Below are 27,256 nucleotides of genomic sequence, written 5' to 3'. Positions count from 1 at the left end.
TAATCATTTATGTACTTTGGCCAGAGCCGTCTTTCCCATAGGGCTTAGTGGTTCGTTGTGCCAGGGCGCCGGCCTCTCAGGGGTGCCCCAGCGAGTGGGGGAGCTGCGCGGATTTGCCGGCGGCCTCCCCTTTCCCTGCAAGTCCGCCAGCTACACCCTGCCAACCATACGGCTGCCGGACGTGCAGCTTCCCTCCCAAGCCTCTGTGGGGATTGCTCTCCCGCAGCAGCATGGGGGAGAATTGCGCCCCCTCCCCCGACAGCTGGCAGTGCACAGCTTCGCCCCCCCCCATCCGTGGTAATTTGGGGGTGCTGGGTGGATTTTTGCACCCCGGCGCCGCATCTGCTAAAGACGGCCCTGACTCTGGCTTAACTGATTCATTAATGTCTTAATTGGCTATGACTCTAGAAGTGCAAGGAGCAAAAAGCATAGGGTAAGATGATCCATTGTTTTTTCAACTACTCCCAACCTTTATCAAGGAAATCTACAATTTAAAAATATTTATAATTACAAAATGGAATATATTGTTGTTATAAGAATTCTAAGGTTTCAAATATAAATTTAATGTTCTTAAATGTACAAGGCAAACACACACATAAGTATATAAACCACGTCTCTGAAATAGGACAGGAGAGCAATCCTGAAACCATTTTGACTCTCCCAAATTGACCTCTAATATTTCTCTGCAAGGTGGAAGGAAATGGGAAAGCCTCCCCACTGTCTTGCTTACCTGTCTTTTGGGCATATTTGTGCATGAACAGGGGGAGCCTGTGACCTTGATTCAGGAACTAAAGTATTAACCATCACAAAAGAATGTCCAGGCTGCCCAGGTAATGCAATGTGACCATTGTCAGGCATCCTGGTAGGCGGGAGTTCTGCTGTAGACCGCCTCCTTCTGCGAAGCATGTATGATGTTTTAGGTGGGTGGTCTTGGGGGTGGGCAATTTCAAAAGTCTATATAAGGGCTTGCGCACCATTGTTCAGGGTTCTCCTCCCTCCTGCATGAGCACCCTGTTGCAACCATTTAATAAAGATCAGGCTTATTAGCTGCTTTGTTTCTCAATATTCTCTGGTTGGCCTCTGTTATTTTCTCCTATCGATAGGGAATCCACCTAAGGACTCTACACGGGCTCTTGGGTACCTTAATAGGGAAAGGGAGCAGTTTTTTCTTATAACATTGTATAAAGCAGTTACTCATAAACGATATATAAAAATCAGCTCTTATATATTATTATCATGAAAACAGGTATATACAACAACTATAGGTTGCTTATTCAGTTATCTCTTTAAAACTATGCATTAACAAATACTTGTTAAGATACACCTGCTGCTACACTCTCTCCCAACATATTTTCCAACTTTTATCATCTTTCTGGTGCTATGCATTTTAATACGAATTTTTTGCTGGTGACTTCTAAGAATCCTGGAAATTGTAGCTTTTTGGTCTCTGTGAGGGGTAAACTACAATTCCCATGATTTTTTTTTTGGGAAAGTCAAATATTTAGATAGTTGATGCGTATGCAGCCTACCTATTTGTTACACTTTTGCTATTTTTAATTATCTACAATGTATTTCATTTATCAAAAAAGGAATACCTATTGTAATCTGCATTTACTGTATTAAGAACAGTCCCATTTTTAAAATCACAATTGAGAGAAGTACGTATGAAACTCGGAAATTCCAGGAATAGACTCTCTATCCTTTTCATAACTCTGTTCTCGTTCGCTCCTCACACGTGGTACGCGCTTAGCCTCGCGTCGCCCGTTCACTGCGCGCTGACGTCACGCCTGCGCCGCGCCTGCGCCCTGTGTCGGCGCGGGTAAATTAAAAGTGGAGAAGCGGCGCTTGTGAGGGGAAAATGGTTGCCGGCTGGGAAGTGTGAGTCGGTGGCTGACTCCGCGCGGCGGGGGGGAAGGTGAGTTAAGGGCAGCTAGGCGGGTAATTAAAGGTCGGCGTAAGGCAAAGCAGGCCGCGGCCGCCTCAAGCCTTGCTCCACATTCGGAGGCGCCTTCGCGGGGGGGGGCGGCGGCGGGCGGGAAAGAGACTCTGTAAGAAGCTGGTCGCTGATTGGCCGATACTGGAAAGGCTTGGCCAATAGGGAGCGGAGAAGTTCGCGACGGAGGACTTTTGAAAGGAGCGACGTTGATTGGCGGCGCAAACGGCGCCCGAAGGCCGCTCATTGGTCGCCCTGGAGCGGGAGCCGGAGGCGGCGGGAGAAGAGATTCCCGGAGGCGCGGAGCTGCGCCTTCGCCTGGCGGGGACGCCTCGCAGGGAGGCTGCCTGCTGCCCATCTCCGTGATTTAATGCTCTGGCCTCGGCAGCTTCCAAGCAGCCTCTCTCAAACTTGGGTCCCCAAACGCTGCTGGACTACAACTCCCATCACCCCTGACCACTGGTCCTGGGAGTGATGGGAGCTGGAGTTCACCAACAGCCCGGGACCCAAGTTTGAGAGAGGCTCGCTTGTGGTCACCTTTGTCTAGGGAAACTTGGGGGAGCGACTGGGAGCTCCCAGTTAGTCCTGCTGCTGATGGATGGAGCATATAGATAGAGGTGGGCGGTGGGAAAAGTGTACTTGGGCTTTTGAAAAAGCTTTTGGCAAAGTAGCTTACCAAAGGCTGCTGAGAAATCTTGGCAGTCACAGAATAAGAGAGGTCCTGTTGTGGATCAGGAATTGGATTAAGCGGCAGGAAGCAAATAGTCGGAATACATAGGCTTTTCTCCAGATAGGGGGATGTAGAAAGCGGAGATCCCCAAGGCTTGGTCTGGGACCTGTGCTTCTTTACTTCATAAATGATGTAGAGTTTGGACGGATCAGTGAGGAGGCCAAGTTTCCCGATGACACTAAATTGTTTAGAGAGGTTAAATCAAAGAGATTGTAAAGACTTCCTGAAAGGACCTCTAAGCTGAGGGCAGTAAAAATAGGAAATACAGTTCATTATAAAAAAACACAAGCTGCTGCATGTTGAAGCAAAAAATTAATTTCATGTACATGCTCATAGAGTCTGAAATGGAGGTGATGGACCAGGACTGAGACCTTCCATTGAGCTATCCACCATGACCCCAAGACGCTGGCCAGTGTGCAGCAGCAGTAGAAAAGGCAAATTCCATTATTTACGTATTAAATTTGTCAGTAACTTTATCCTGCCTACAGAAACTTAAAGTAACCAAATAAGGATACAATAATTCCCACATAGATACATTAAAACCATTGCAACTGCCTGGCAGGCAAAAAAGAGAAGAGTGTCTTTTTTACGCCATCTGGTGGAAAGTCGAGGGGGAGGGGGCTAAATTGGCTGTGCCAGGCAAGGAGTTCTAAGCCTGGGTGCAGCCAGGGAGGGACACCCCCCCCCCGAATTCCTACCAGCCATACCTCAAGTGCAGAACATGGAAAATACCCTTTTCCCTGAATCTAATTCAGTTGTACCTTGGAAGTTGAACGAATCCGTTCCGGAAGTCAGTTCGACTTCCAAGACGTTTGAAGCCCCATTGGACGTTCAGCTTCCAAAAATAGTTTGACAACCGGAACAGTCACTGGGTTTGTGGCATTCAGAAGCCAAAACGTTCGAGAACTAAGCTGTTAAAAAACCAAGGTACAACTGTATGTGATCCAAGTTTCATACTGGAGAAGATGGTATTTCAGGTATCCTGGCCCTAAAGTGTGAAAAAGAACCCTTTTCTTGCCCACATCATAGGCTCCAATGAGTTACTTTAGGGAATCTATTTCAGCCCAAGGACTCCTTTCTCTCAAGGGCAGCCTTCCAGTGATGGGCACAGGTGGGAGTCAAGAAGTAGGTGAGTCTAGAGAGGGGAAAGTGAGTGTAGCAATGTGACTATATCCTGTGCAGTAGGCTAAACTCCAGCTACATAAAATCCAGAGGTTTGCACAGAAACACATCTCTAGGCAGGCAAAACCACTCAAAGAGGGCATAGAGCAGGAGTGCTGAGGCATGAAAGACATTAAACCAGTACTGTACTTTTAATTGTGGTAAGAAATGAACTGGAAGCCAATGCAACTGTTGTTACCAAGGAATTGTAGATCTCATTAGCTGTTGTTTCCCTCCTAGCAACAATGAGTGCCTCAACGCCGCAGTCTGCTGGCTCTAAAGGAAATGCCTCTTTCGACAGTGTGTTTGTGTCCCCTGGCACTAGGCGGCAGCCTCTTAGTGCCTCAGGCACCCCTGTGCTGGAAAACTGCCCTGGGAATGATGATGAGCGAGAGAGGAAACAGCGTCGGCGCTCCAGGGTGGTTGACTTGCAGTTTAGCACCGAGTCCCCTCTGTTTATAAAGTCCCCCTCCAACAAGTAAGTGTGGTTTGCGCAAGCATTGATATTGTGTGTGTGTGTGTGTGTGTGTGTGTGTGTGTGTGAGAGAGAGAGAGAGAGAGAGAGAGAGAGAGAGATTTATTGCTATACTATACTGCTTTGCTTACTGCTTTGTTTTAGGCAAGCAGAAACATCATTGCCAGCAATTCCACAACTGTCAAATGCCCAAATTGCAGATCATTATTCCACATGCATCAAACTTTCAACAGAAAATGTAAGTAAGTCTAGCATCTGTTCATTAACTTCAAAGACACACCCTTATCAAGAGCCGCTCTGGCTACTACAGGCAGAACTGCTTGCATTCCATGATTTCATATAAATGTAAAATGCCTCTGAATCTAGCTTTATACCTTCAGAATACTGACCATCTTTCCTCCTGCATAGCTTATTGTACTTATACATGTTAGCTAGAAGGACAATTAATGATACAAATAAAGCAAGTTTTCATAAATTTCGTATCATTCAAGTGGATTGTAGAATTAGACCTTTCTTGGCATAGGATTTAGATGAACTTGTTGCAGATTCTAAGATTGTTGTTTACTGTAGATTACAGGATGAAGAATGTATCTGTCAGTAATGTCAACTTGCTGTTCCCTCTTCCAGAAAATCACCACGAAGAATGTATTTGGTTTGCACCTTATCGACTACATGACAGAAATACTCAGACAAAAGGACTCTGAACCCACCAACTTTAAGGTTAGAGGCCTTCCTGATGTGTTTCCTGTGACAGAGAATGTGCATCTGCGTATCCACTTGTGGTAACTTTTGGAGTGTCCTGGGTTTCTTCCTACACTCTGCTTCTTTGAGGGTCATGTGTGAATGTATACATTGAAATACTGCTATTCTTCTTAGTGTAGTCCATGCAGCAAATTTTAAAAATGCCCCCTCTGGAAAAGCTGGCTTACTGATCTACAGTGGTGCCTCGCAAGACGAAATTAATCCGTTCCGTGAGGCTCTTCGTATCGCTGTTTTTTCGTCTTGCGAAGCAAGCCCATTGACAGCTTAGCGGATTAGCGCTACAGCTGTCAAGCGGCTTCCAGCGATCAGCTGTTAAGCGGCTTAGCGGTTTAAAAAAAGGAAGAAAAAAGCGGAAAAAACCCGCAGGGGGATGCAATATTTTTTTCGTCTTGCGAAGCAACCCCATAGGGGAATTCGTTTTACGAAGCGCCTCCAAAACGGAAAACCCTTTCGTCTAGCGGGTTTTTCGTCTTGCGAGGCGTTCGTCTTGCGGGGCACCACTGTACTGCAGGAAGTGAAAACTGTCTGCCACCGCATTCTACCTAGCAGTACCACACATTCATTTATGGAGGACTCAGTTTGGGTTTGCCAGACTTTGAAAGGCTATTTCCAAGTTGCCAAAAGCCATCGTGAGGGAAGATTGTTTTGACTGAGGAACAACCAGGCTGGAAAGGAATAGTTGGGTATATTTAAATAATGGCTACTATTCCTGACAGTTGGGCCAATTGTACCCTTTTCAGCTTGAGACAGAAGCCCAGAGGGCAGGTGGAAAGTCTGGGAAGCCAGGCAAAGAAAAGGAAGCTTTTTCTTATCTTGTTGACAAGTAGTCTGTAGGTTCATAGTAGCCCACTCAAAGCTTAGTTCCACTCTCTTAACTTCTTTCTTAACATTCCCCCTTACAGGTAGCAGCTGGTACCCTGGATGCCAGTGCAAAGATCTATGCAGCAAAAGTTGATGCTGTCCATGCAGATGTTTACAGAGTTCTTGGAGGGCTGGGAAAACAGTCTGCTGCTGCAGAGCCTGTGGATGGTCAGGATACAGGTGTGTTGCTTAACACGATGAGCTGAGCATGGGATTTGGAATAGCACGTGTGGGGAAGGCCCATAGCACAGCTGTAGGCAGTGATGTGGGGTGGGAAAAAATCTGTTTCATTAGTACCTATGAATGGATATCAAACAAGATAAGGCAAGCTTGGAAGTTGCAAGTTCTAATTAATATATTTATATTTACCTGAAACAGTATTAAGGCAGTACATACTATTGCCCGTCTTTGGATTTTTACAAATATTTCAGTAAAAGATTATACATAATAAAATGTTAAACCACATTAAGTGTGCTTTAATTTCTCCCCTCAAATATATCTGGTCTAATACTTGTGCTGTGTTGAGACTAAAACATACCATTTTTTATTGTTGCTTTACTAAAAAGAAGTAAACTAAACATGCTAAATTAGATTACTAACTGGGGCATCAGAAACTCTTACAATGGAAGCTAAAAATAGAATGTTCTCTGAGAAAATTTCAATTTAAAATTTCCCAGATCCACATCACTATTTGTGAGACACACAGTCCCAGATCAGTTCTCAGCATCTCTAGTTTTTGTTTTTAAACGAGTGGGATTTGTCTTCAACCACACAAATGTCAACTTTTTATTGGTATCCACCATATAAACTGACATTCACCCTGGATAATTAATTTGTATCCCTTATGGTGTCTCCTTCCTGGGAAAGCCTTCACAGCCTTGTGTCTCCAATACATCGCCTCTGGTTTTTTGTTTTATTTTGAATGGGAGGTTGAATAACACCCAACCCACCAAAGACTTTGTATTTGCAAGCAGCTCAACTTACCTGTGTCAAAAAATCCTTTCATACTTTTGTTCTCTTCCCTGCATTTGTCAGTAGGTACAGGTATAAACCTCATGTCATGAAAGTGACTTGCAATATTTTTTTGAGATAGTCAAAGCATAATTGAAGAGATGGGAAGATCCATTTGTGTAAAGGAACAGGAGAGATTATTTCTTTCTCACCTGTAAATTATGCAAGATAGCAGAACAGTTGGACTTTGTAACTGAGCAGCCCTGGAAAGCACTTGCACCTGCATGATGATGATGATGATGATGATGATGATGATTACCTTGAGTTGTGACCATTCTTGTAGGTGGAGGGGTTGTGGATTCTGAGAGTTCCAAAACACGTCTGAGCAAGAGGAAGCACCAGTACAAAACTATTGAACGGAATCTGAATAACATTAATATCTCCGATGAAGATCATAGGTGTGAGGTGAGAGAACCTGCTCCGAAGGACATTTCTCAAACACCCTCTTCCTAAAGTAGTTGGTTGACTATCTGCCTACAGCATCTGCTGGGAGAATAGTTGGAGACATTAGAGCAGAAATCTGGGTGGTGGAGGAACAGCACGTTCATCTTTGTTGGTCAGTTCATTACAACTATCCTGTGGGATCCATCCTTTTCATAGAATCATAGAACTGTAGAGTTGGGAGGGGCCTAGAGGGTCATCTAGTCCAACCCCCTGCAGTGCAGGAATTTTAGCCCCTTTAGGGAGTGAAATATTGTTCCACTGTTCTAAGTCTGGCATACAGCTGCACACAATGTTAGAGTATCTGACAGAGTGAGAAGTTAGTGTTTTCTTGCTCATGGGCAGAGCAAGTTCACAGTCTGGAGAGTGGAACTGGGTTGGTATCAAGGACCAGTAGCTTAAGCTCCCTTGACACACAGAAAGGAGCTGTGGGGCCAATGTAAATGCATGAAGTCTGGATGTATGCAGGGGAAAGCCTATCTATGGATATCTAAGTGCATAGACTTCCACAGGAGCTGGAATCCTGCACCATTAGGTTCCAGCTAGTGTGGAAAGCATATAGAGTTTTATGTGTTCCCATGCAGCCTGTGATCTTAAGGTGACCTCAGACCATTTTCTACATGGGATGTGAAGGCTAGCATAACATGGTCAGCGGTGCCAACTTGAATAAAATATTTGGTGGGGGGGGTAAGGAAGCCCTGCCCTGTATAATGGATCACATTACATGGTGCATGGACACCATTTGAATCACAATGCCCATCAACTTTGGGGTGTTCCAGCCCCCTCAAATAATTTTTTTTGGGGGGTGAAGACTGCTCAGCTCCTAGGAGTTGGCTCCTATGAATGTGGTTGTATGCTTTGTAAATTATTGTAAACTGCCCTAAGACCTTAGGATGGAGGGCAAGTACCAAATTATTATTATTATTATTATTAATTACCAATTGAAGCTATAGGTGAGAAATCTATAGTTAAGGTGAGAAATCAGTTGAGTCCATTTTTAATTAATGGAGGCAAATCTTAATTTTTAGGGCTCAGCAAAGGATGCTTTTGTTTGTCCTTTGTTGTACTAGGAAGATAAAATATTTGAAGACCTAGTAAAGCATAGGATCTTTTTGTCTATAATGGTAGGTTCTTGCACTTCCTATAATATTTCAAAATGTGTTGCTGCATATTGAGATATATATTTTTGATCACTTAGGCAGTCAGTTGTATTACTTAATCACTGAAGAGGCTTGATGTAAAAAATATCTTATGAGTAAAACCATGTGTCTTTTTCCTGTGGTGGGTGGAAGAGGGATGAGAAGTGAGGAGGGAATATTTGGTGGCTTCTGTTTCCTTCCCTTGATGTGTTTAGCTTTACATGACATACTCCTGGGAACATGTTTGGGGACAGAGCCTGGAGCCTTTGCTACTGGTCCAAACAGTGAATGTTAAGCAGCATTTGCAAAGTTTCATTGAACTTGATATTTGAACCTGAGCTCCTGTTGTTCCCCCCCACACCCAACCAGGTTGATCCTATGTTCCAGAGAACAGCAGCCTCCTTTGATGAGTGCAGTACGGCTGGTGTTTTCCTCACTATGCTTCATGTACACAACTTTCTCAGTGAAGTTCTGTTTGATTCCATGGTCATCTCCCTGCCTTCTTCTACGACTGCCGAGCTGCCGACATCTTCTCATGTGAAAGTGACAGGCTTAAAGTGTAGGTGCTAACAGTTGCTAACTCTCCATCTTCTTCTAGGTGCAGTAATGTTTCATTTTGAGTAGGCTGAGAACCAAGCTAGGATAGGATAGGTGGGATCACACATATATTGAGACCTTTCCACTTTGCAGTGATAGAGGAGTCATGCTGCTTTGCCTCTGGAGTCAGAGCCAGTCTGAGTGTTCACAGGAGCTAAGCTTTATGAAGAAAGAGATGCCTGCAGGGCAAAAGGAGGCTTGACGCCACCTCTTCTTTCTACTTGGATTTGGTAGGGAGTGGGGAATGTTTGCTTCACTTAGTGTCCTGGAGAAGAGAGACCATGGGCCAGGCTCCAAAAATGAGCTTACCCTCAACAGAAGGCTCTCTTTTGTCCATCCTTTGCAAGCATCAAAGGAGGAGCAGCTGCGGGTACAGCAGGTGCCTGTCTCCTAGAAGTCTGCAGGGAGTAGAAACTAAAGGAATGGAGGGTTGGGGAGACATGGTACCAAGCCCCCTGATACCAGGGCCTCAGCCAAGTTACCAGTGATCAAGGATATAAATTACTATTAGTAGTGCAAGGATTAGGGGCCTATCAAGATCACTCATGAGTTCTCTTCGTCCAGAGTTCTCATCTGTGGGGGAGCATGGTAGCATAAAGGGGGGGCGGTTATGGCTTGGAATCTCCAACTCCTCTCTTCTTGTCTTCCTTTCTAGCCATCCTTCTGCAGTGTGCTGAAAAGCGCCCCATCTGCCCTTCATTGGCTGGCTTCTTATTCACCCAGTGGGACAGTGAAACCCATAATGAGGTATGTCAAGCTGGCCGTTACAGTGAATTAAGTGAACTGCTCACACAATGGGGGGATTCAAAGCTATTTCAGTTTCTAGCCCATAATTGCCTGCATTTCATGGTGGTTGTGTTTTTTTAAAAAATGTTTCTGAAGCTGCATTGCCAACCACTTGATCTTGCAGGCAGAGGTACCTATAGCCTCACAGTTGCACATTGCTATTACGCTGAATAGGTGACATCTGGAATCTGATATTTAGAGGGTGCTTGGTATAAAAGCACCATATTTTAAAATGTTCTTCATATCTTCATGTTCACCATGTGGGCATGGTAGCTTTATGAATGTGACTAGTCATTTGCCTTATCTACATAGCTGGCCTACATATCTATATAGGTCAACTAACTTTTGTGTCAAATTGTGACAAATTACTTGGCCACTTAGGAAGATCTTTTGGAGACTGAAGCGAGTTTTGTTTCTCCGTATTACTACTACTTATCAAACCTTTATTAGGCATTATGCGAATAAAACCATAAAAGAGAAAATAACATATAAAGGCCTTGAAATATATATAAAAGGGCAGCAGTTGGCTACATACATATATATATATATACATATAGAGTCAATGGTTTTCTTTGTTAACCTGCTCCTTGGAGGACTGCTACCAAAAACTCGGCTACCCCCGCCGTTACCCTTTGGTCAACGTTGGATAGGTAGAGTCCCACACATTCACCTTGCTGGGGTTCCAGACCACCCGAGAGAGGGGACAACACGCGTTGACGGAGCGTACTGTACAATGGGCAATGAAAGAGAATATGCTCTACAGTGTCCGGGACATTCATAGAACATCTGCAGAATCTCTTGTTTCTAGGAATGTTTTGATATCTTCCCCTGACAAATGCTGAGGGAAAAACATTCAAACGGGCCAGCATAAAAGCCCTACGTTGGGCTGGGATTATTAATTTAGTGACGTAATTGGCTCTGCTATCTAAGATATTTAAATCATAGAATATGGGGGAGCAAATTTTGTTTACAGCTGCCATAATATTTTGTCTCTCGACATCCTTTAGTCTAGTTAGGATATTATGGAAAATGTATTGCTCATTAGAATTGTACAGGGGCTCCAGCTTGATGCCTAAAGATTCAATCTTTTTTTCGAGGTGCTGATACCATCTTGATTTATAGGAGTCATTGAGCAAATCAGCGAGCAGACTTGATGGAGGGCAGCGAAAATGGCAGCGTAACCAGTACTTTATTGAGGTGGACCATGCCCAATATTCCATTGTGTGTATGCCTATTTCTGCACACATTGTTTCATATTTGATCATAGCTGGGAGTCCAAGAATACGTCTCAGAAAGCTGGAGTGAATCTTTTTTAAATCACTGTTATATGCTTGGACCCATAGCGGGATTCCATAGAATATCTGGGATTGCACTTTTGTTTGAAATATCTGATTGGCCGCAGGAATAAATTGATTACCTTTCTGATAGTAAAAACGGGCAACTGCTGATGAGGTGCACTTTGCCTGTTTTATGGCGTTTGTGCGATGGGTTGCCCACCCTAAATTGCTCTGGAATAAGATTCCCAGATACCTATAGATTTTCACTTGTTGGATTTCTTGCCCTCTTATTTTCCATTTCTCTAATTTCCAACCATTCGAGAAGACCAAAATTTTTGTCTTCTCATAATTTATAGAGAGTTTGTTGCATTCGCAGTAAAGGATCAGTGAAGATATAAGACGTTTCAGACCCAAGCTCGTTAATGATAGTAGGACAGCATCGTCTGCGTATAATAAGAGAGGAACTGGTTTCTGATTAAGTTTAGGGGCATGTGATTCTATTTTTTGAAGGTAATCTGGCAAGTCTGATAGAAATAAATTAAATAGAAAGGGGGCAAGGATACACCCTTGTTTTACCCCTTTCGAGTTAGGGATGTCTGATGAAAGGTGACCTTTGGTGTTAAGTTTGACTTGACAGGTATTGGAAGAGTGTAGATTTTGCATTAGAATCAATAAGCGCTGATCAATTTTTAATTCTGCGAGTTTCCTCCACAACTTTGGGCGGTCAATTGAGTCGAATGCACCACGAAACTCTACAAAAGCAGCATATATCTTAGATTGCCTTTGGAATCTGTATTTTTCAACCAAGTGCATAAGTATAAGACAGTGGTCTAGTGTAGAGCAACCTTTGGAGAAACCTATTTGTTCTTTCCCTGGTAAATTTAGATTTTTCATCCAGGTAAGGAGTTTAGATAAGAGGTGCTTGGCGTAGATTTTCCCTATCACTGATAATAGGCTTATCGGTCTATAATTCCTTGGTTCTTTTGGGTCGCCATTTTTAAAGATTGGAATAATTATTGATCTTAACCATATCTCAGGTATGATCCCATATTTATCTATGAGAGTAAACAGTTGAGCTAAGGGTTCTGCCCACCAATCTATATAGGTCTTAAATAATTCTATTGGTAGACCGTCTGGCCCAGGAGATTTCCCCGATTTGAAATTTTTAACTATCTCTCTAATTTCCTCTTCCTCTACCCTTGGCCACTCCTGGAGTTTATTAATTTTATTTTTAGTGGTTTCATTTCCTTTAAGTTCACTGTGTAGATTGTTAAATACAGATGTAAAGTATTGGGACCATCTGGATTCTTCAATTGGTGGTAGAGTTAGTTGATTTTCGGCTTTCAATCCTCCGTACACTAAGTTCCAGAACGCTTTGTTGTTTTTACTCTGAATTGAGTCGAATAATTGTAGCCATTTTTGGGTTGCGTATTTCTGTTTCTTTTCGGCCAGAATGTAATGATATTTTCTTTTTTCATCAAGATAAGAGGGCTCTAGTTTAGTGCGATTATTTTTAAATGTTTGGCGCAGTTTTCTTTTTAGCTGGAAACATTCATCATCAAACCAAGGGCTAGCGCTATGTTTAAGTACCCAAACTTTAGGTGGAGTACTAAGCTCTACGAACATTTGGAAGATTTCATTATAAATTTTCGGTATATCACTGTAGAAATTAGTGGTCTTTAAGTTGGATAGTACTTGTTTTCTCAGGTTGGCTGTAAGTTTTTGCCCCACTGCTGCACTCATTTCCTGGGACCATTTTAATTGGGTCATTTGTTTGTATTGAGAAGGTTCTATGATATTGTGCTTAGTTATTTTGGTTTCGTCCTTTAAGTTAATGGACAACGATAATGGCTGATGGTCGCTTTCGGTGCGCGTTCCAATTTTGAGGTCCATGATCGAATTTATGATATTATAAGGGACAAGAATATAGTCGATGACACTGCATCCTCGGGGGGAGAAGTATGTAAACTCCCCACTTCTATCGCCTTTTGTTGAACCATTCACAATCTGTAAATTAAAGTTGTTACATAATTCAAGTAGGCGTAAGCCTTCGTTGTTTACAACCCTGTCTCTGGAGAATCGTCCTATTTTCAGGGCATGTGCGATATCATTATCAGTATTCCAATTTAGTTTGCTACATAGTTGTTCATTGTTGGTTCCCACTCTGGCATTAAAATCACCTGCTATTATCAGTGAGGCATTTGGGTATTTATCGGTCAAATTTTCTATATAAAAGGTTAGTTGTGACCAATTTTCACTGCTGCTGTTGTTTTTGGTTGGGGGGATATAGACATTTACAAGTAGCAAAGTATCGTTTTTTTGGGTTAAAAGTAGAGCTTGTTTCTCCGTATTGTCACATCAAATTGATGTATAGGCATCATTTTGGGTGGATGAGATGTATATTGTATTTTAGTAATCTTATTTTTGTTGCCTATTCTTGTTTGTGGGACTAAAATGCATTCTGTTCTTGTGTACATTTTAGCAGCTATTCATATATTCCCCCCTTTCTCTGAAGTCACACAAATTATACACTAATTCTGTTGTCAGTCTTCGCATTGCCTCCAAAAGGATTTTCCTTTTATATATTTTTTTCTTTTCAGTCAGTGGCTGCTTTGTTGGATAAATTTAAGAAGAGTGACCAGGCATTTGACGTCAATGCAGAGATTGATAGTGACCCTGGAGACTATTCTGAGGACGCAGAAGAGAACGATTTTGATGCTGACATCCCGGCCGAGGCTGTTGAGAAGGACCTTAACGAGTTCTCTGAAAAGTTGGAGTTATGTAGACAAACACCAGGAATGTTGAGGTATGTTGAGGAAGGTTTGTGTAGGAATCAGGCCTTTCATGTGGTGGTGCCTACCCTCTGGAACTCCCATCAAATAGACATGGTCACTATTGTGTTTTAGCACCTGTTGAAGATCTTTTTCTTTCAACAAGCCTTCTAAATCCCCTTGAGTATTAGAATGGGATTTGAAGTTTTGGAGAATTGTTTTATAATCCATACCACTGCTCCTTCAAGAAAATAATTCCCAGCCTTATGCCTCCTGTATATGTCCTCTGCTTTACTGGATGGAACGTTTCAGAAATCTCAACTCATCCAGTGAGGTTGAGAATGTCTCCCATTACCTGTTCAGTGGTCCCTTATACAAGGTCCATAGGCACACAAGTCTTGTAGCCTCCAATCTGTCAGGCAGACCCATTGTGATCTATGCATTGCTTTCAGGCAAAGATGTATTCATTACCATTCAAATAGCCAGATTTACTCTGGCAACAAAGAAAATTAGCCAGGTTCCAAAAACGGGGGGGGGGGGGAGTGGGATTTGCTTTTGTCTTATTATATTTTAACATTGTTATAGTTTATTGTAGAGGGATAATGTGGGATTGGGTGTGTGTTCTGTTGTATATATCTGTCAGCTGAACTGAAATGCCTGTTTTGTTTGTATTGTGTTGGCCTATGGCTTTCTAGTTTACATTCAGTTAAGAGTGGATTTCAGAGGTTTATGAAATTATGTCTTTTACTCTGAATGTTTTTCTTCATTGTGAAATCACTTCAGGATGTTTCACAGGCAACAATTTATAAAAATAATTAAAATGGTGGGGAGAATTAAAAAAAAAAACCTTTGAGGAAGCTTTACAAATAGAATAAAATCCTGGTGAGAATGAATAAAACTGGTGACTTTTATAATCAGGCGTGTGTATGTACTTCTTCCAGAAAAGAAGTGGTTCCCCTGGGGGAAGGAGATGTCAGGTCCATGTCGCTTCATTTGTCCCTGAAGCCCAGCGAATATTCTTACTTCAGCCCCCGAACCATGTCCATGTGGGCAGGCCCAGAGCACTGGTGCTTCAAGCCTCACCATAAAGGTAAGGCTGTGAAGGGAGTCGTGGGAGTTCATTCCCTGGCTTTCTGCTTGCATATTGACCTACAGCTTTATAGGTCCTGTGTAGAATTTGGAAATGCAAGTCTTCTCAGAACATGAAATCCACAGTTCATGTCTCTTCGGATGTGACTCAGTCAAAGCAAAGCATTGTCAAAGCTTATCCTGACCCTCAAATTAGGTTTGAGAGTTCCAAGGTGAGGTGGTATGCAGTAGAGATTGCCAAAAGACAACTGAGGCGATATTCAACATTTTAGGAAGTGCACTCTGAAACAAGCAGCAGCACCAAATAATAGACTCTTGTTAACCTTCTGTAGCAGATCCAGCAACATCTTCCACTCAGTTGCTTCTACTCACTCTTCACAGGTGATGCCAACCCTGAGAAAGCAAACAAAAGAAAGGCTGCAAAAAAAGTATTTGAGATAAACTTTGAAGATGAGATTGATTTTGAGCCTTACTTCTGCAAAACAAGGGTATGTTTTTAACTCTTGATAGGGGCGTGTATGTGGGTGGTTGTTACACAAGATGTTACTAGCTTTAAAAACAGTTTTAAAAATATTTTATACAATAAAGGATAGGTCTTGTCAACTGCTGTTACCCATTACAACTTTGGAGAAGTCCCATGTTAGGAGAAGACAAGCCTTTGAATACAACATGTTGAGGACAGTCAGCAGTAGGAGACGGCAACTAGAGCAATGTTGGTGGAAAACTCTAAATGAGTCTGACAGAACACGGGCTAGAACCCCTTTGAAAACCTACTCTGTGGCAGCGCAGGCAGTGAAAAAGTATTTTTCTCTCTCAGCCTCCATTGAATCAGCAAGGAACTGTTCAGTGGAGCTGTTTCAAGTGGTCAGGGGTCTTTTACAAAGGCCCATGTCATAATTTAGACCACTTGACTGCTCTCTGTGAACAAGTTGCTCAGCACTCTGCTGACTAAATTGCTCAAATCTGTTCTGACTTGGACACTATAGTTGATACAGGTCCAGTGGGTGTAACTTTGGCCTCTGCTTCTCCAGTGTTAATGGATACTTTTCAGTTTATGTAGCCTGAGGATGTAGACTAGGATCCTTGAAAATGTGAGAGCTACTGCATCTATTCTGGATTCTTGCCCTTCCTGACTCATCAAAAGGGCCAGTGGGGGACTGGCTGGGAGGGTGGAGGGAGTGGTCAATGCCTCCTTACAACAAGGCTGCATTCCAGCACACCTAAAGGAGACAGTTATAAGACCTCTGTTGAAAAAGCCCTCCCTGAATCCCACCGTATTGGATAGTTATTGGCCAGTCTCCAAAAGACCATTTAGTACCATTTGGGGGCAAGGTACTGAAGTGTCTGATGGCTTCTCAACTCTAGGGGTTTCTGGAAAAGACTGATTATCTAGACCCATTTTAGTTTGGTTTCAGGCCTGGTTATGGGACAGAGACTGCTTTGGTCTCCTTGGTGACTGCTTTATGCCAGGAACTGGACGGGAGGAGTTCTGGACCTCTTGGTGGTTCTTGTGCCATCAACCATGATATCCTTCTGGACCACCTTGCTGGGATAGAACTTGGAGGCACTGTTTTACAGTGATTGTTCCTTCCTGGAGGGGGTGAACCCAGAAGGTGGTGCTGGGGAACTTCTGTTTGACACCTTGGCCATTGGCCTGGAGAGCCCCTGAGAATCCTGTTCTGTCCTCTGTGCTATTTAACACTTAGGTGAAACCTCTGGGAAAGTTTTTCCAGAGTTTTGGGGTTCGGTGCTGATGACACCCGGCTCTTATTTCTCCTTTCCACCTAAATCCAAAGAAGCTGTCTTGGTTCTAAACCAGTGTTGGAAAGTGTGGCTCTGGGTGACAGTGTGTGAAAATTACCATTATAAATTAAGAACTCTTAGCATAGCATATAAGCAGCCTTGACTTGATAAGTGTATAATAATCATGCATTCTTTGTTATATAATCGGAGTAGGTCTAAAATTCAAGCCCGTTGAATCAATGCAGGGACTGCAGTTTTGAGGAAATATCTCCAGATTACTTTTCCTACCTTTTGCAACATTTGCTCTTGCCTTCTTAGCTCACAGACTATTGGTGTGTTGTCCTACACCATTGATTTCCAAACTGCAGTGCTAAGGTACTACAGGAGGTGCTGAAGTGTGTATTGATAAACGAAAGCATATGCAAATCAGATTTGCTTCCGGTGCCAAGTATAAACTTCAGGTTTAGAAAGGTGATATTTTGATGGGAGTGCTTGATTCTTCTGTGTGCTTCTGCTTTTCTCAAACAGGCAGCTACTACTCTGTCCAAGTCAACCCTTGAAAGTCAAAACAAGAAAAGCAAAACTCTTCCTGCAGACTTCCGCTATGATCCAGACAACCTCACCCGCCTCTTCCTTAAGCCAGCCAATAGGGTAAGCTTTCTCAATTCCATGCCTTGCCTCCCCGTGTCATTACAGTGGTACCTCTGCTGAGTGAGTGTGTTTTAGTTCAATGTTCTTTCCCATTAGTGACTGATGTCCTAAGTCACCCAAGTCTTTGGTTTCTGCAGCTGTCGAAGGTGCCACTGCAGGGTGACTCGTCCAGTCATGACAGTGAGGTTGAAGAGTATGATTACAACAACCCCAATGACACCTCCAATTTCTGTCCTGCATTGCAGGTAAGCTGCAAAGATCAGAGAAACACTCTACTATGGGTTGCATCCTTTCTTATATGAAGGTTTTTGGTGAGTCGAATAGAAGCTGGCTGCCAATCTGGGCAGAGAGGTTTGGCAGTCTTCCTATTGGTTAACAACCTCAGTGGCTTTTGCCAGTTCTGCCTCAGTGCAACATTATCTGAAGGACCTCAAAAGGCGCTCAAACAACTGAGGGACCCTAACTAGAATAAGAAATAATCCCACATTGTCTGGATCTCAGAAGGGAAATAATATTTTGCAACCATGGTACAGGCAGCTTCTCTAAGACGTGTGCAAAAAAGAAGCAACAACAGACAACTTAAATATTAAAAAAATACACAGCTACATAAAAATGTTACATTAAACAAAGTTACATACCCCCCCCCCCCATATCATTTTTCTTCTGACACACCCTCCCTCTCAGCCTCTGGGTTCTCTCCCAGGGTCCAAACAAACTCTCAGCTCACTCACAAAAGTCTTAAACAAAAGAAATTCCTGGAAACCGTGGTCATTACCTTAATTTGAACAGCCTTGGCTTCCCCCAATAATCCTGGGGACTGCATCTTAAGTGTGCTAAGAGTTATTAGCAGACCCTTTTCCCCTCACAGAGCTACAGTTTCTAGATTGGTTTAACAATTAGTCCCTTTTCCCAGGAAACTGGGAATTGTAGCTCTCTGAGGGGACTATGGGTGTTCTAACAGTTCCTGGTACCTTTAAACTACAGTTCCCAGCATTCTTTGGGAGAAGCCATAACTATTAAAGTGATATAAGATTTTATTTAACTAAATCGAACTCAAAGGGATGCGGGTGGCGCTGTGGTCTAAACCTAGGGCAAGCCTAGGGCTTGCCGATCAGAAGGTCGGCAGTTTGAATCCCTGCGACGGGGTGAGCTTCTGTTGTCCGGTCCCAGCCCCTGCCCACCTAGCAGTTCGAAAGCACGTTAAGTGCAAGTAGATAAATAGGTACGGCTCTGGCGGGAAGGTAAATGGCTTTTCCATGCGCTGCTCTGGTTCGCCAGAAGCGGCTTAGTCATGCTGGTCACATGACCCAGAAGCTGTCGGCGGACAAACGCTGGTTCCCTCGGCCAATAAAGTGAGATGAGCACTGCAATCCCAGAGTTGTTTGCGACTGGACCTAATGGTCAGGGATACCTTTACCTTTTAAAATCCAACTCAGAGTAGACACATGGAGATGAACAGGCTGGAATTAGTTGTGGTCGTTAACTTCAGTGAGTCTGCTCTGAGTTGGACTAGGATTGAAATTGAATACCATCTCTTGTGCTTTAAATGTTTGGGGTTGTGTTAAACTGATTTAGGTCTATTAATTTCACTGGGTAAATGTTACTAGAATACAATTAGTAACTGTATTCTGTATGTGACCTGAATGGCATAACCAATAATATTGTATGTGAAGGCTTACAGCATCACTGAAACAATGGATGAAGAAGAGGGAAATAGAAACCTGAGTAAATCTGGATGATATTATTATGGTCATACGTAGTTTGGCTTACAGTGCAATCTAACCATTTTTACTTGGAAGTACGTACTTTGGGATTCACTGGGGATTTCTCTTGGGTAAGTGGGGTTAGGATTGCAACCTTAATGAAATTTGGCTCTGTGGACTACTTATTTTGGGAAATTCATTCCCCAATCGGTATTCGCTGTGCAACTTACAAAAGAGTAAAAACCACAAATCTGACTAAAAGAACAGCACATGATAAAATGCCAACCAAAAACATAACACCAGCTTAAGAGTTTAAAACTTCAGATATCTGAAAGCCTGGGGTGGTGATGGGCACTTTGTTATAATTTGGGTACTAGGCAAAATGGGTGCCTTCCTGGGGAGGGCATTGCACAGGTGCAGCACCACCATTTACGAAGGCTGTCTCTTGGGTACACTTCCTACTGAGAAAAGCCTCATATGTACATCTTAGCATGGGTGGCGGCGGGGGGAGCTCCAATAGATACTTGGCTCCAAAGTCATGGCTTTAAAACATGATAAAGCAATTTGAATTGAGCCTGGAAGCAAACAGGAAGCCAGTGAAACTGGGACTAAAACGGGAGAGATCCTACCTTCTGGTCTCCGTTAGCTCAGAGTGCAGATGCTAGACAGTTAACAGAAGCTTTTTAGCTATACTTGGCCTCACATAGAGCAGCAACACAACCTTGACATTATCAGAGCATGGGTAATGGAGGCTAAGCTATCTGTCTGGAAGAGCCTATGAGCCTGGACTGTCTAAAGGCACTCTGCCCCCTGAATCCACTTGAGTCTCCAGTGACAATGATGGGGCTGTAAACCTCCCCCAATCTGTGTGCCTGACTATTGTGGCAGAATACAACCCCTTCCACAACAGGCTGAACACTATCCCCCTGAACAGATGAACCACCCACCAACAGCACCTCTGCCCTGTTTGAACTGAGCTTCATTAGCTGTCATTCAGTCCATTAGTGCCTCCAGGTACCAGTCCAGAACCACCTCCACTTCACCTGGATATGTAAAAGAGAGAAAGCTGAGCATTGTCAACATATTGATGACTCCTCACTGCAGTCCCCTGGATGACCTCATTCAGATCTCACTGGAGGGCTTTGCAAGAGCTCAGTAGAATATGTCAGTGGTTAAGCTTGCTTAAGGATTATTCCATTAGCTGGCTGTGGAGTCTTTAGCAAGTGAAATGGATGACCTCATTTGTGTTCATCCACGGGAAACCTTAGAACGCCTTTATGGAGTTGCAAACCAATATGTCTCAAGTGGTTAAAATCTTGAGGCAGCAAAAACATCCCTTTTATGTAGTTTTATCTCTAGTTTACACAGTTATTGCTGCCTTGTAGCTGATGCATTGTCTCTGGTGGAGGAGGATACAGGAGATCTTATGGGACCTTTTTCTTATAGTACATCTAACTCTGGGTTCTCCAGTGTCTGAAGGCGTTTGGAAATCTTTCTGCATTCCAAAAGCTTTCATATCCTCAATATCCACTTGGCTTGATACAAGAGTTCCTTTTATGCCTTAGCATAAAGATGAAATCCTTGAAGATAGATTAGTTTTAGAGAGCGGTGGGGAATCTGAGTTCAAAAAGTTGGAGCAGCTCTGCAGAAAAAGTTGGAGGGAAGGATTGTTGCTTGAATGTGTGGGTGAGGGGTGTTGCGTGTTTCCTAGCTCTCCAGCTTAACTCTGACCCTGTTTGGCTTCCCTCCCTGTCCTTTTTTTCTACTCAGGATGGTGACAGTGATGATGACGATGACGTTCCTGTGGACTTCATGGGCCAGAATGGGATGTTTGAAATGACAGCCTATCCTGCAGGAGAGGCAGGCCAGGAGAGAGAGCTCAATGGAGGCATCAGTGGGAACAACATCACCACCTATGGGGAACTGAACCTGGTGGCTGAGCCACAGAAGGCAAGTCCTGGTGTAGGATGCATGGCCTGCAAAGCAGCTCCTTTCTTTAAGGCTTATGTCTGTTGTGCGCTACCAGGGGGCTGAGCTGAAGGTGTGGCACACATTTCACACGTGGCACTGGAACCTGGATGTCTGTCTGTGGCTCATGCTATGCTACTGTTCCATTCTTCTGCTCCAGGCTTTTGTGACACTTGCTGTGTAGGCCAAGGCAGCTCTCTTTCCCTGCCACCCATTGCATAAGGCAGGGCTGGGGAGCCTCATGCTTGGGACCTGGCTGCAGCCCTCCAGGGTTCTTGCTGGCCCTCAGGACTCTTCCCAGGCCACAGCCCTCGCAGGGATTGCTTTACACCCACCTTGGTTGTCTTTGCCTGCCTGGAGTGTGTCCTTGACCTCTGATAATGCTTCTTGTTTGCCTGGTTGGAGGATAGAGGGTGTGTGGGTGGGTGGTTGTTTAGAAATTAGGCTACTGCCCAAAGATAAAACTTACATTCATTGCTCCACCATCTTTTACTCTGCCTATACCTACCACCACATGTGGCCTCTGGAAGGGAGTGTGGCCCTCTGGATTGAGTGTGGCCCTCCCCACACTGGCATGTAAGGTAGTCTTGTGCCTAGATGGATCTGTCTTCTGCACGGTTCAGAGTCCTTGTGTTATGGTGCGGGTGGGGTATATGCTTGCCAATTCCTGGTGAAGCTAGGAGGATGGAAATTTAGTTCTTTCTCCTATTGGCTGGGCTAAGAGGTAGTTGGTATTTTCGGTGCCAAGAAGATCTACGTGTTTATTCAAAATAAAAATGACGGTCACTAGCTTCCTCTGCTTCTGTGCTTTTTCTTATTGAACTCTTGGGTTTATTTAGTTTAAATAGCAAGCCCAAGGGCATAGGGAGTAGCTTGTGCCTTGATGCCACAAGGGGCAGGGTTGAAGATTTGCCTTTCTGTTTACTGATGCCTTCTAACTGGATGGTCTTTGGCTAGCTCTGTTTCCCTTTCCCTGCTCTTCTAGGTGAACAAGATTGATATTCAGTATGCAAAGACTGCCAAAAAGATGGACATGAAGAGGCTAAAGCAGGGCATGTGGCTGCTCCTGACTGATGCCCGGACAAATCAAACTGAGCAAGAGGTATGCAGCCCAGGAAACCCAGAATGCCTCTGCTGTTCTTACCCAGTGATGCCTTGGCCCACTCACCATCCCAGACAGACAGGCTCTCTTTCTGTTTTTATCTCAGCCAGCTTTGGTGGCACTCTTAATGTCACCTGGAGCCATTTGCTTCCTTGGTTCAGTAATACCAGCAGAAAACTGGAATTCAGGGCTGTGTGAACTCTGGACTTAAAGGCTCAATTCTGTAATCTATTTTAAAAATATCTAATTGACTTTGCTAATCACAGAGAGGACCCACAGTGCTATGCAGGGTACTAGAAATCTTACTCACCCCCCTCCCATCCCCTAGTTCTGGCTCAAGCATGTCTTTGTAAACATAAGGATTAGAGACTTGCTGTTTAACAAAGCCAAAATTCTCATAAAGCTGAATTCTGAATTGTATGTAACTGCAGTACACACAGGATTGCACACCTATGGCTGTATTTCATTTAATACTGCTTTCTGCCTTTGCATTTTCCTGCAGTTGGCACACACCCTGATTTTAGGCAGACAATCTGTCATAGCAGTAATATAATACTTAATAATTATATAATACTGCAGGTGTTCATATTGTAATCCTTCCAACAACCTTCTGAGGTAGTAATATTAAAAGCACTGGACACATGGTACAGAAGTTTAAAACATGACAGGATCTGCTTCACAGGCTTTCAGTTTGTTTACTAGGTGACCTTTTAAGATTGCAAACTTACTTACACAGAATGAAGTCATGGAGAAAGATGCTAACTCTTCAGTCGTATCTGGTCAGAAGGTCTTCAGCAACGTTATCAAGGATCTGTGTCACAGGTACTTTGGTCACCAGAACTTTGTCTAGGATGCCAGAAAAAGAGACACATTTACACCCCAATCCTTTGGCTGAAGCCTTGGAACCAACCAACCACCACAGGGGTCCATTTAAAGTGTGCTTCATATGTTGGCGTTGGCTCCCAAGTTGCTGAATGTTTCTTCAATTAGTCATCAAATTTTCCTGTTTGCAAAAATAAAATAAAATAAAAATCAACCTTGAGTCACTGACATGATTGTGTTCTGCAAGTGGAATGTTGGTTGTAGAATTTAAAATCTTTTTAGAACCATGCTGTACATTCTTGCTGTGTAGCTGAGAAGATTAATTCAAAAGAAGGCTGGGATGCAGCAGGTCTTCCTGTTTTATCCCATTGCAAAATAACCCAGCTGTGAGTAGCTGTCTTGCTGACAACCTGCTAAGGTAGTCAAGTCATAACTAGTACTGACCTAGCCTTCCACCAGAACACTAGAAGTGCAAAGTACTCTTAATAGTATGCATGTTTACCAGTTGTATTCCTAGAAGGTATGTTTAAGATTGCACCCCTAGGCTGGAGTTGCATAATAGTTCATAAGAGAACAAAAGTGGCAAGCTTGTCTGGGTGCCAAGCTTCTGTTTCCAGGGGTGCACACATTTCTTTTGCTCCACTGTTGCTACTAGTCAAACAGGTTTGGTAGGTTTCTGAGCAAATAGCTGTCAGATCGGTTTAGTAGGGGGAAAGTGAGTTTGTGCAATGCAAGATGTGAGCTCTCTTATTAACAAAAGCCACATTCACTCAACATTCACATTCACTCTATAAGTCAAACCATGGTTTACTGTAAATGTTTTGGATGTGCTCCTATTTTGATCCTCAGGCCACAGCCTGAGCATCAGTTTACACGTCATGCTTAGCCCAAGGCTCATGGTTTGTTGCTGCTGGCCTGACAAAGAGGGAAAAGCAGGGAGTGTTATTTAGCAGCATGTAATGCTTGTTCATGCCCAAAGTATTTGATCTACTTCTCAGCTTGAGTTTTGTCTTTCACAGACTGCCTTCCACGATGGCAAAGAACTTGTCTGCGCCCCTGGCATTTGCTTGCCTCCTGCATCTGGCGAATGAAAAGGTACGGGATAAAGGCAGGAACTTGAAAAACATCAAGGACAAGTTGGGGAGAAGGGCTGTTTCTGGCCTACACAGGCAATGCAGTGATACACATCTTGGCCTTGGCAAACAAGTCCATGATATCTTCTTTTCCGCGCTGGCTGCATATGTGGAAATTTCAAAGCTTGATATGTATTTTGATCCCTGTTTCCTCTTTGTCTCCAGAACCTGAAGCTAGAAGGTGTGGAAGACTTGTCTGAAGTCTTAGTGCTGCAAGGAGATTAATGTGTGCCACTGGGGCAGAATAAGAAAATCTTGGACAACCTAGGATGGAATTTATCTAACACACACACACAATCCTCATAGACTGAGGAGGCCAAAAGCAGCATCAGTACATGTTCTTGATTAAACAATTTGTGATTCCAAGACTTGAAACTATGGGAAGTCAGGAAAAGAGTGCCATTAGTGTTTTAATTCTCTTCTGAATTCTGCAAATTCCCTCTCCCACTGTCTAATTGTGATCACAGCTAAGAATTGCTAGATGTATTCAGTTTGCTTTATTTTAACATGAGTATTTAATTCCTGTACATATAAAAACTCTCCTGTATGTCTTTTTGCTCTCTTCTTATAACCTCCTTTATCATTGAATATGAATGTACTGACATATTTGTACAAATGTGTGTTTTTTGTAAGTAATAAACAATGTGACCCTCCACATCATTTTGGAATTTTATTTGTGTGTGAGAAAACTGTGTAACTGGTGAACAGGCTAACATGAGTATGTGGACTCAATAGCACCAGGCCTATGCAGGAAAGTAAAAGTACATTCTCCACAACAGTCTATTGATGTTTGTAGTTAATTTCTTTTTTCTTCTAACTTGTTTTAAAAATCTTTTTCATAACAACAACAACAACAACAACAATAAAATTTTATTTATACCGGGGCGGCTAATGCCAATAAAATTACAATAAAACAAACAAAAAACCAGTTTATTAAAATATGGGTTAAAATACAATTTAAAATGCAGCCTCATTTTAATAGTAGTCCATAAATCAAAACCACAAGGGGAGGGAAACAAAAGGGTCAGACTGAGTCCAAACCAAAGGCCAGGCAGAACAGCTCTGTCTTGCAGGCCCTGCGGAAAGATGTCAAGTCCCGCAGGGTCCTAGTTTCTTGTGACAGAGCATTCCACCAAGTCGGGGCCAGTACTGAAAAGGCCCTGGCCCTAGTTGAAACCAATCTAACCATCTTGTGGCTCAGGACCTCCAAAGTGGTGTTATTTGTGGACCTTAAGGTCCTTCGCGGGGCATACCAGGAGAGGCGGTCCACCTATACACATTGCGGTGAATCTCAAGCATTATCTGGTTCTTTTGAAGAACTTGGGAAGACCTTATTTCATCCGTGACTCGTCTTGGCAAATTGCTAACATAGCTATGCCTTATCCTTTTAACCCTTTGAGAATTTGTCGAGGGAGGGCAGATATCCAAGTTTTCTTCTACGTTAACTATTTTAGCAAGAATTTCATTCAGTCTTTGGAGAACTAAGACCATAGTTTCGGCAGACATCATGCAAATTTCTTGGTAAGGGTGCATGTTTGGAATCTGCTGACCATAAACTCTTTTACAGTCTTGTTCCAAAGACATGGGTGGATCAGCGTTTGGAATAGGGGAAGCCCCTCCTGCTCCTGTCCTCTGGGTCAGATCATCTCCTTGAAAGGAGAGGAGTCAGGTCTTCTGCTTCCTTTTGTGAAGGGGGGGGGGGTTCTCCTGACATCATTACTCACAATTTGCTCTCTTTCCAAGCTAGGAGTGATGGTATTAGCTTTCCACCACTTCTCCGCTTTAGAGGATTTATGAGTCCCAATTATGCTGTTTTGGCTCTTCTTACCTCGTTTTTTTCCTTCTGATAGGCATTCTGATAAGTTAGCAGAGTTCTATCAAGCCAAAGCCAGGTCTTTTTAGCCAGTAGATGAAGCAATGGACGAAACTGCAGGTTAGTCACATGGACTACAATCAATCTTCACTGGGCGTTCATTGTTACGCTAAGTCGAATAGAGCCAATAAAACAGTACCCATAAACTAAAAACAAAGGAAGACAAAAAGATAAGGCAACTATAAGGCAGCTAATAAAAGAATTAAAATGTGAACTTAGGATCAAAAGGTGACTAAAAACAACTTAAAAGCTTAATGGAAGGCGGGAGGCTCTGACTAGGCTGCTACCTCCGCCGCCAATTTTGGAATGTTTTGTTTTTAACCTTTTATGGTGTTATTGATTGGCTTTGTTTTTCTATCACTGTAAACCATTGCGATCTATTTCTTTGATAGAGTGGTATATAACAATTTTTATAACTCAATAGATAAATGGACTTCTCTGTTTCACTTGGACCTTATTTTTCTAGTGTGCAGTTTCACTTTTGCTCTGGCTAATGCCCTTCTGTTTCACAGGAATGCCTATCTAATCACATTATGCCTGTTCACACACTCTTGCTTCGTTACTCAATCGGCAAAGCACGCTTCTGCTTTATCTGGATGTTTCATGTTATGTCAACATGGTTTGTGGCAGCCTCTATATATGTAGAAACAAGGGCGGAAATAGACCAAAGCATGTGAGTTTAAGGAAATTTTCCACTCATCTTGGCACCTGGTTACATTTCTAATGCAATACTGAGAACTGAGAAGGTTCATGTGATCATAGTTCATGTGATTGTTCTACTGTCCCCATAGATCTCAATGATCTCATTTTAATGGCTTTCTCATTATTGCTCTATTGAACTTGGCACGGCACCTTATAAACTTTTTACAATCTTGGATGACTCATGTTGCTTCAGAGTTGGAAGCATGCATGGCAAATTCCACTGACTTCCAAAACACATTACTGTGATTACCACAATCACTGAATTTATTAGGCAGGGAAATTTAAGTGGCAACATAAGTTGAGGGGAGATTTCTTTTAAATAAAGGTGCACATATTCTTTGAAGAGTATGAGACCATCAACCCTTTGCATTTTATGCTCTTAAGTAAAATTGCTGCCTGTGAAGAATGTTATGCTGTTGGGTTTTTCCAGATTCCTCCTTGCCCTTGGGTACCCAAGATGGTGAAACCAAATATGTCCCTTTCCCACTAATTACCTTCTTTACTGTTCTGACTGTATCTTAGTGTG

The 27,256-nt window shown here is 43.0% G+C and overlaps 1 protein-coding gene across 3 annotated transcripts; it reads left to right on the top strand.

Moving 5' to 3' along the window:
- Nucleotides 1-1,777: 1,777 nt before the first annotated feature.
- On the top strand, nucleotides 1,778-24,938 carry NCAPH (non-SMC condensin I complex subunit H). Of its 3 annotated transcripts, XM_081921307.1 has the most exons (19): nucleotides 1,797-1,915; nucleotides 3,000-3,088; nucleotides 4,065-4,302; nucleotides 4,444-4,537; nucleotides 4,927-5,019; nucleotides 5,964-6,102; nucleotides 7,217-7,338; nucleotides 8,883-9,072; nucleotides 9,766-9,857; nucleotides 13,774-13,979; nucleotides 14,886-15,034; nucleotides 15,415-15,521; nucleotides 17,305-17,427; nucleotides 17,565-17,672; nucleotides 20,901-21,080; nucleotides 22,084-22,200; nucleotides 22,937-23,022; nucleotides 24,042-24,117; nucleotides 24,321-24,938. In XM_081921307.1, exons 2-19 carry the CDS (start codon nucleotides 3,055-3,057, stop codon nucleotides 24,378-24,380), a joined length of 2,214 nt encoding a protein of 737 aa, XP_081777433.1. In that variant the 5' UTR covers nucleotides 1,797-1,915; nucleotides 3,000-3,054; the 3' UTR covers nucleotides 24,381-24,938. The 3 variants fall into 3 exon arrangements, with proteins under 3 accessions (XP_081777435.1, XP_081777433.1, XP_081777434.1); XM_081921309.1 differs by lacking the exon at nucleotides 3,000-3,088 and having other exon boundaries at nucleotides 1,778-1,915; XM_081921308.1 differs by lacking the exons at nucleotides 1,797-1,915; nucleotides 3,000-3,088 and adding an exon at nucleotides 2,319-2,550.
- Nucleotides 24,939-27,256: the final 2,318 nt, after the last annotated feature.

The sequence above is a fragment of the Podarcis melisellensis genome, assembly GCF_964234715.1.
Source record: "Podarcis melisellensis genome assembly, chromosome: 8".
Classification (NCBI taxonomy): domain Eukaryota; kingdom Metazoa; phylum Chordata; class Lepidosauria; order Squamata; family Lacertidae; genus Podarcis; species Podarcis melisellensis.
Note: the sequence above shows the minus strand (reverse complement) of the source record. Positions and strands in the feature narration are given on the sequence as shown.

Excerpts from the sequence above, each read along its gene's own strand:
- NCAPH (XM_081921307.1), top strand. The coding sequence starts at position 3,055 with ATGACCCCAAGACGCTGGCCAGTGTGCAGCAGCA. Across the intron at positions 4,538-4,926 it reads TCAAACTTTCAACAGAAAAT|AAAATCACCACGAAGAATGT; the intron begins GTAAGTAAGTCT and ends TCCCTCTTCCAG. Across the intron at positions 15,035-15,414 it reads CTTCAAGCCTCACCATAAAG|GTGATGCCAACCCTGAGAAA; the intron begins GTAAGGCTGTGA and ends CACTCTTCACAG.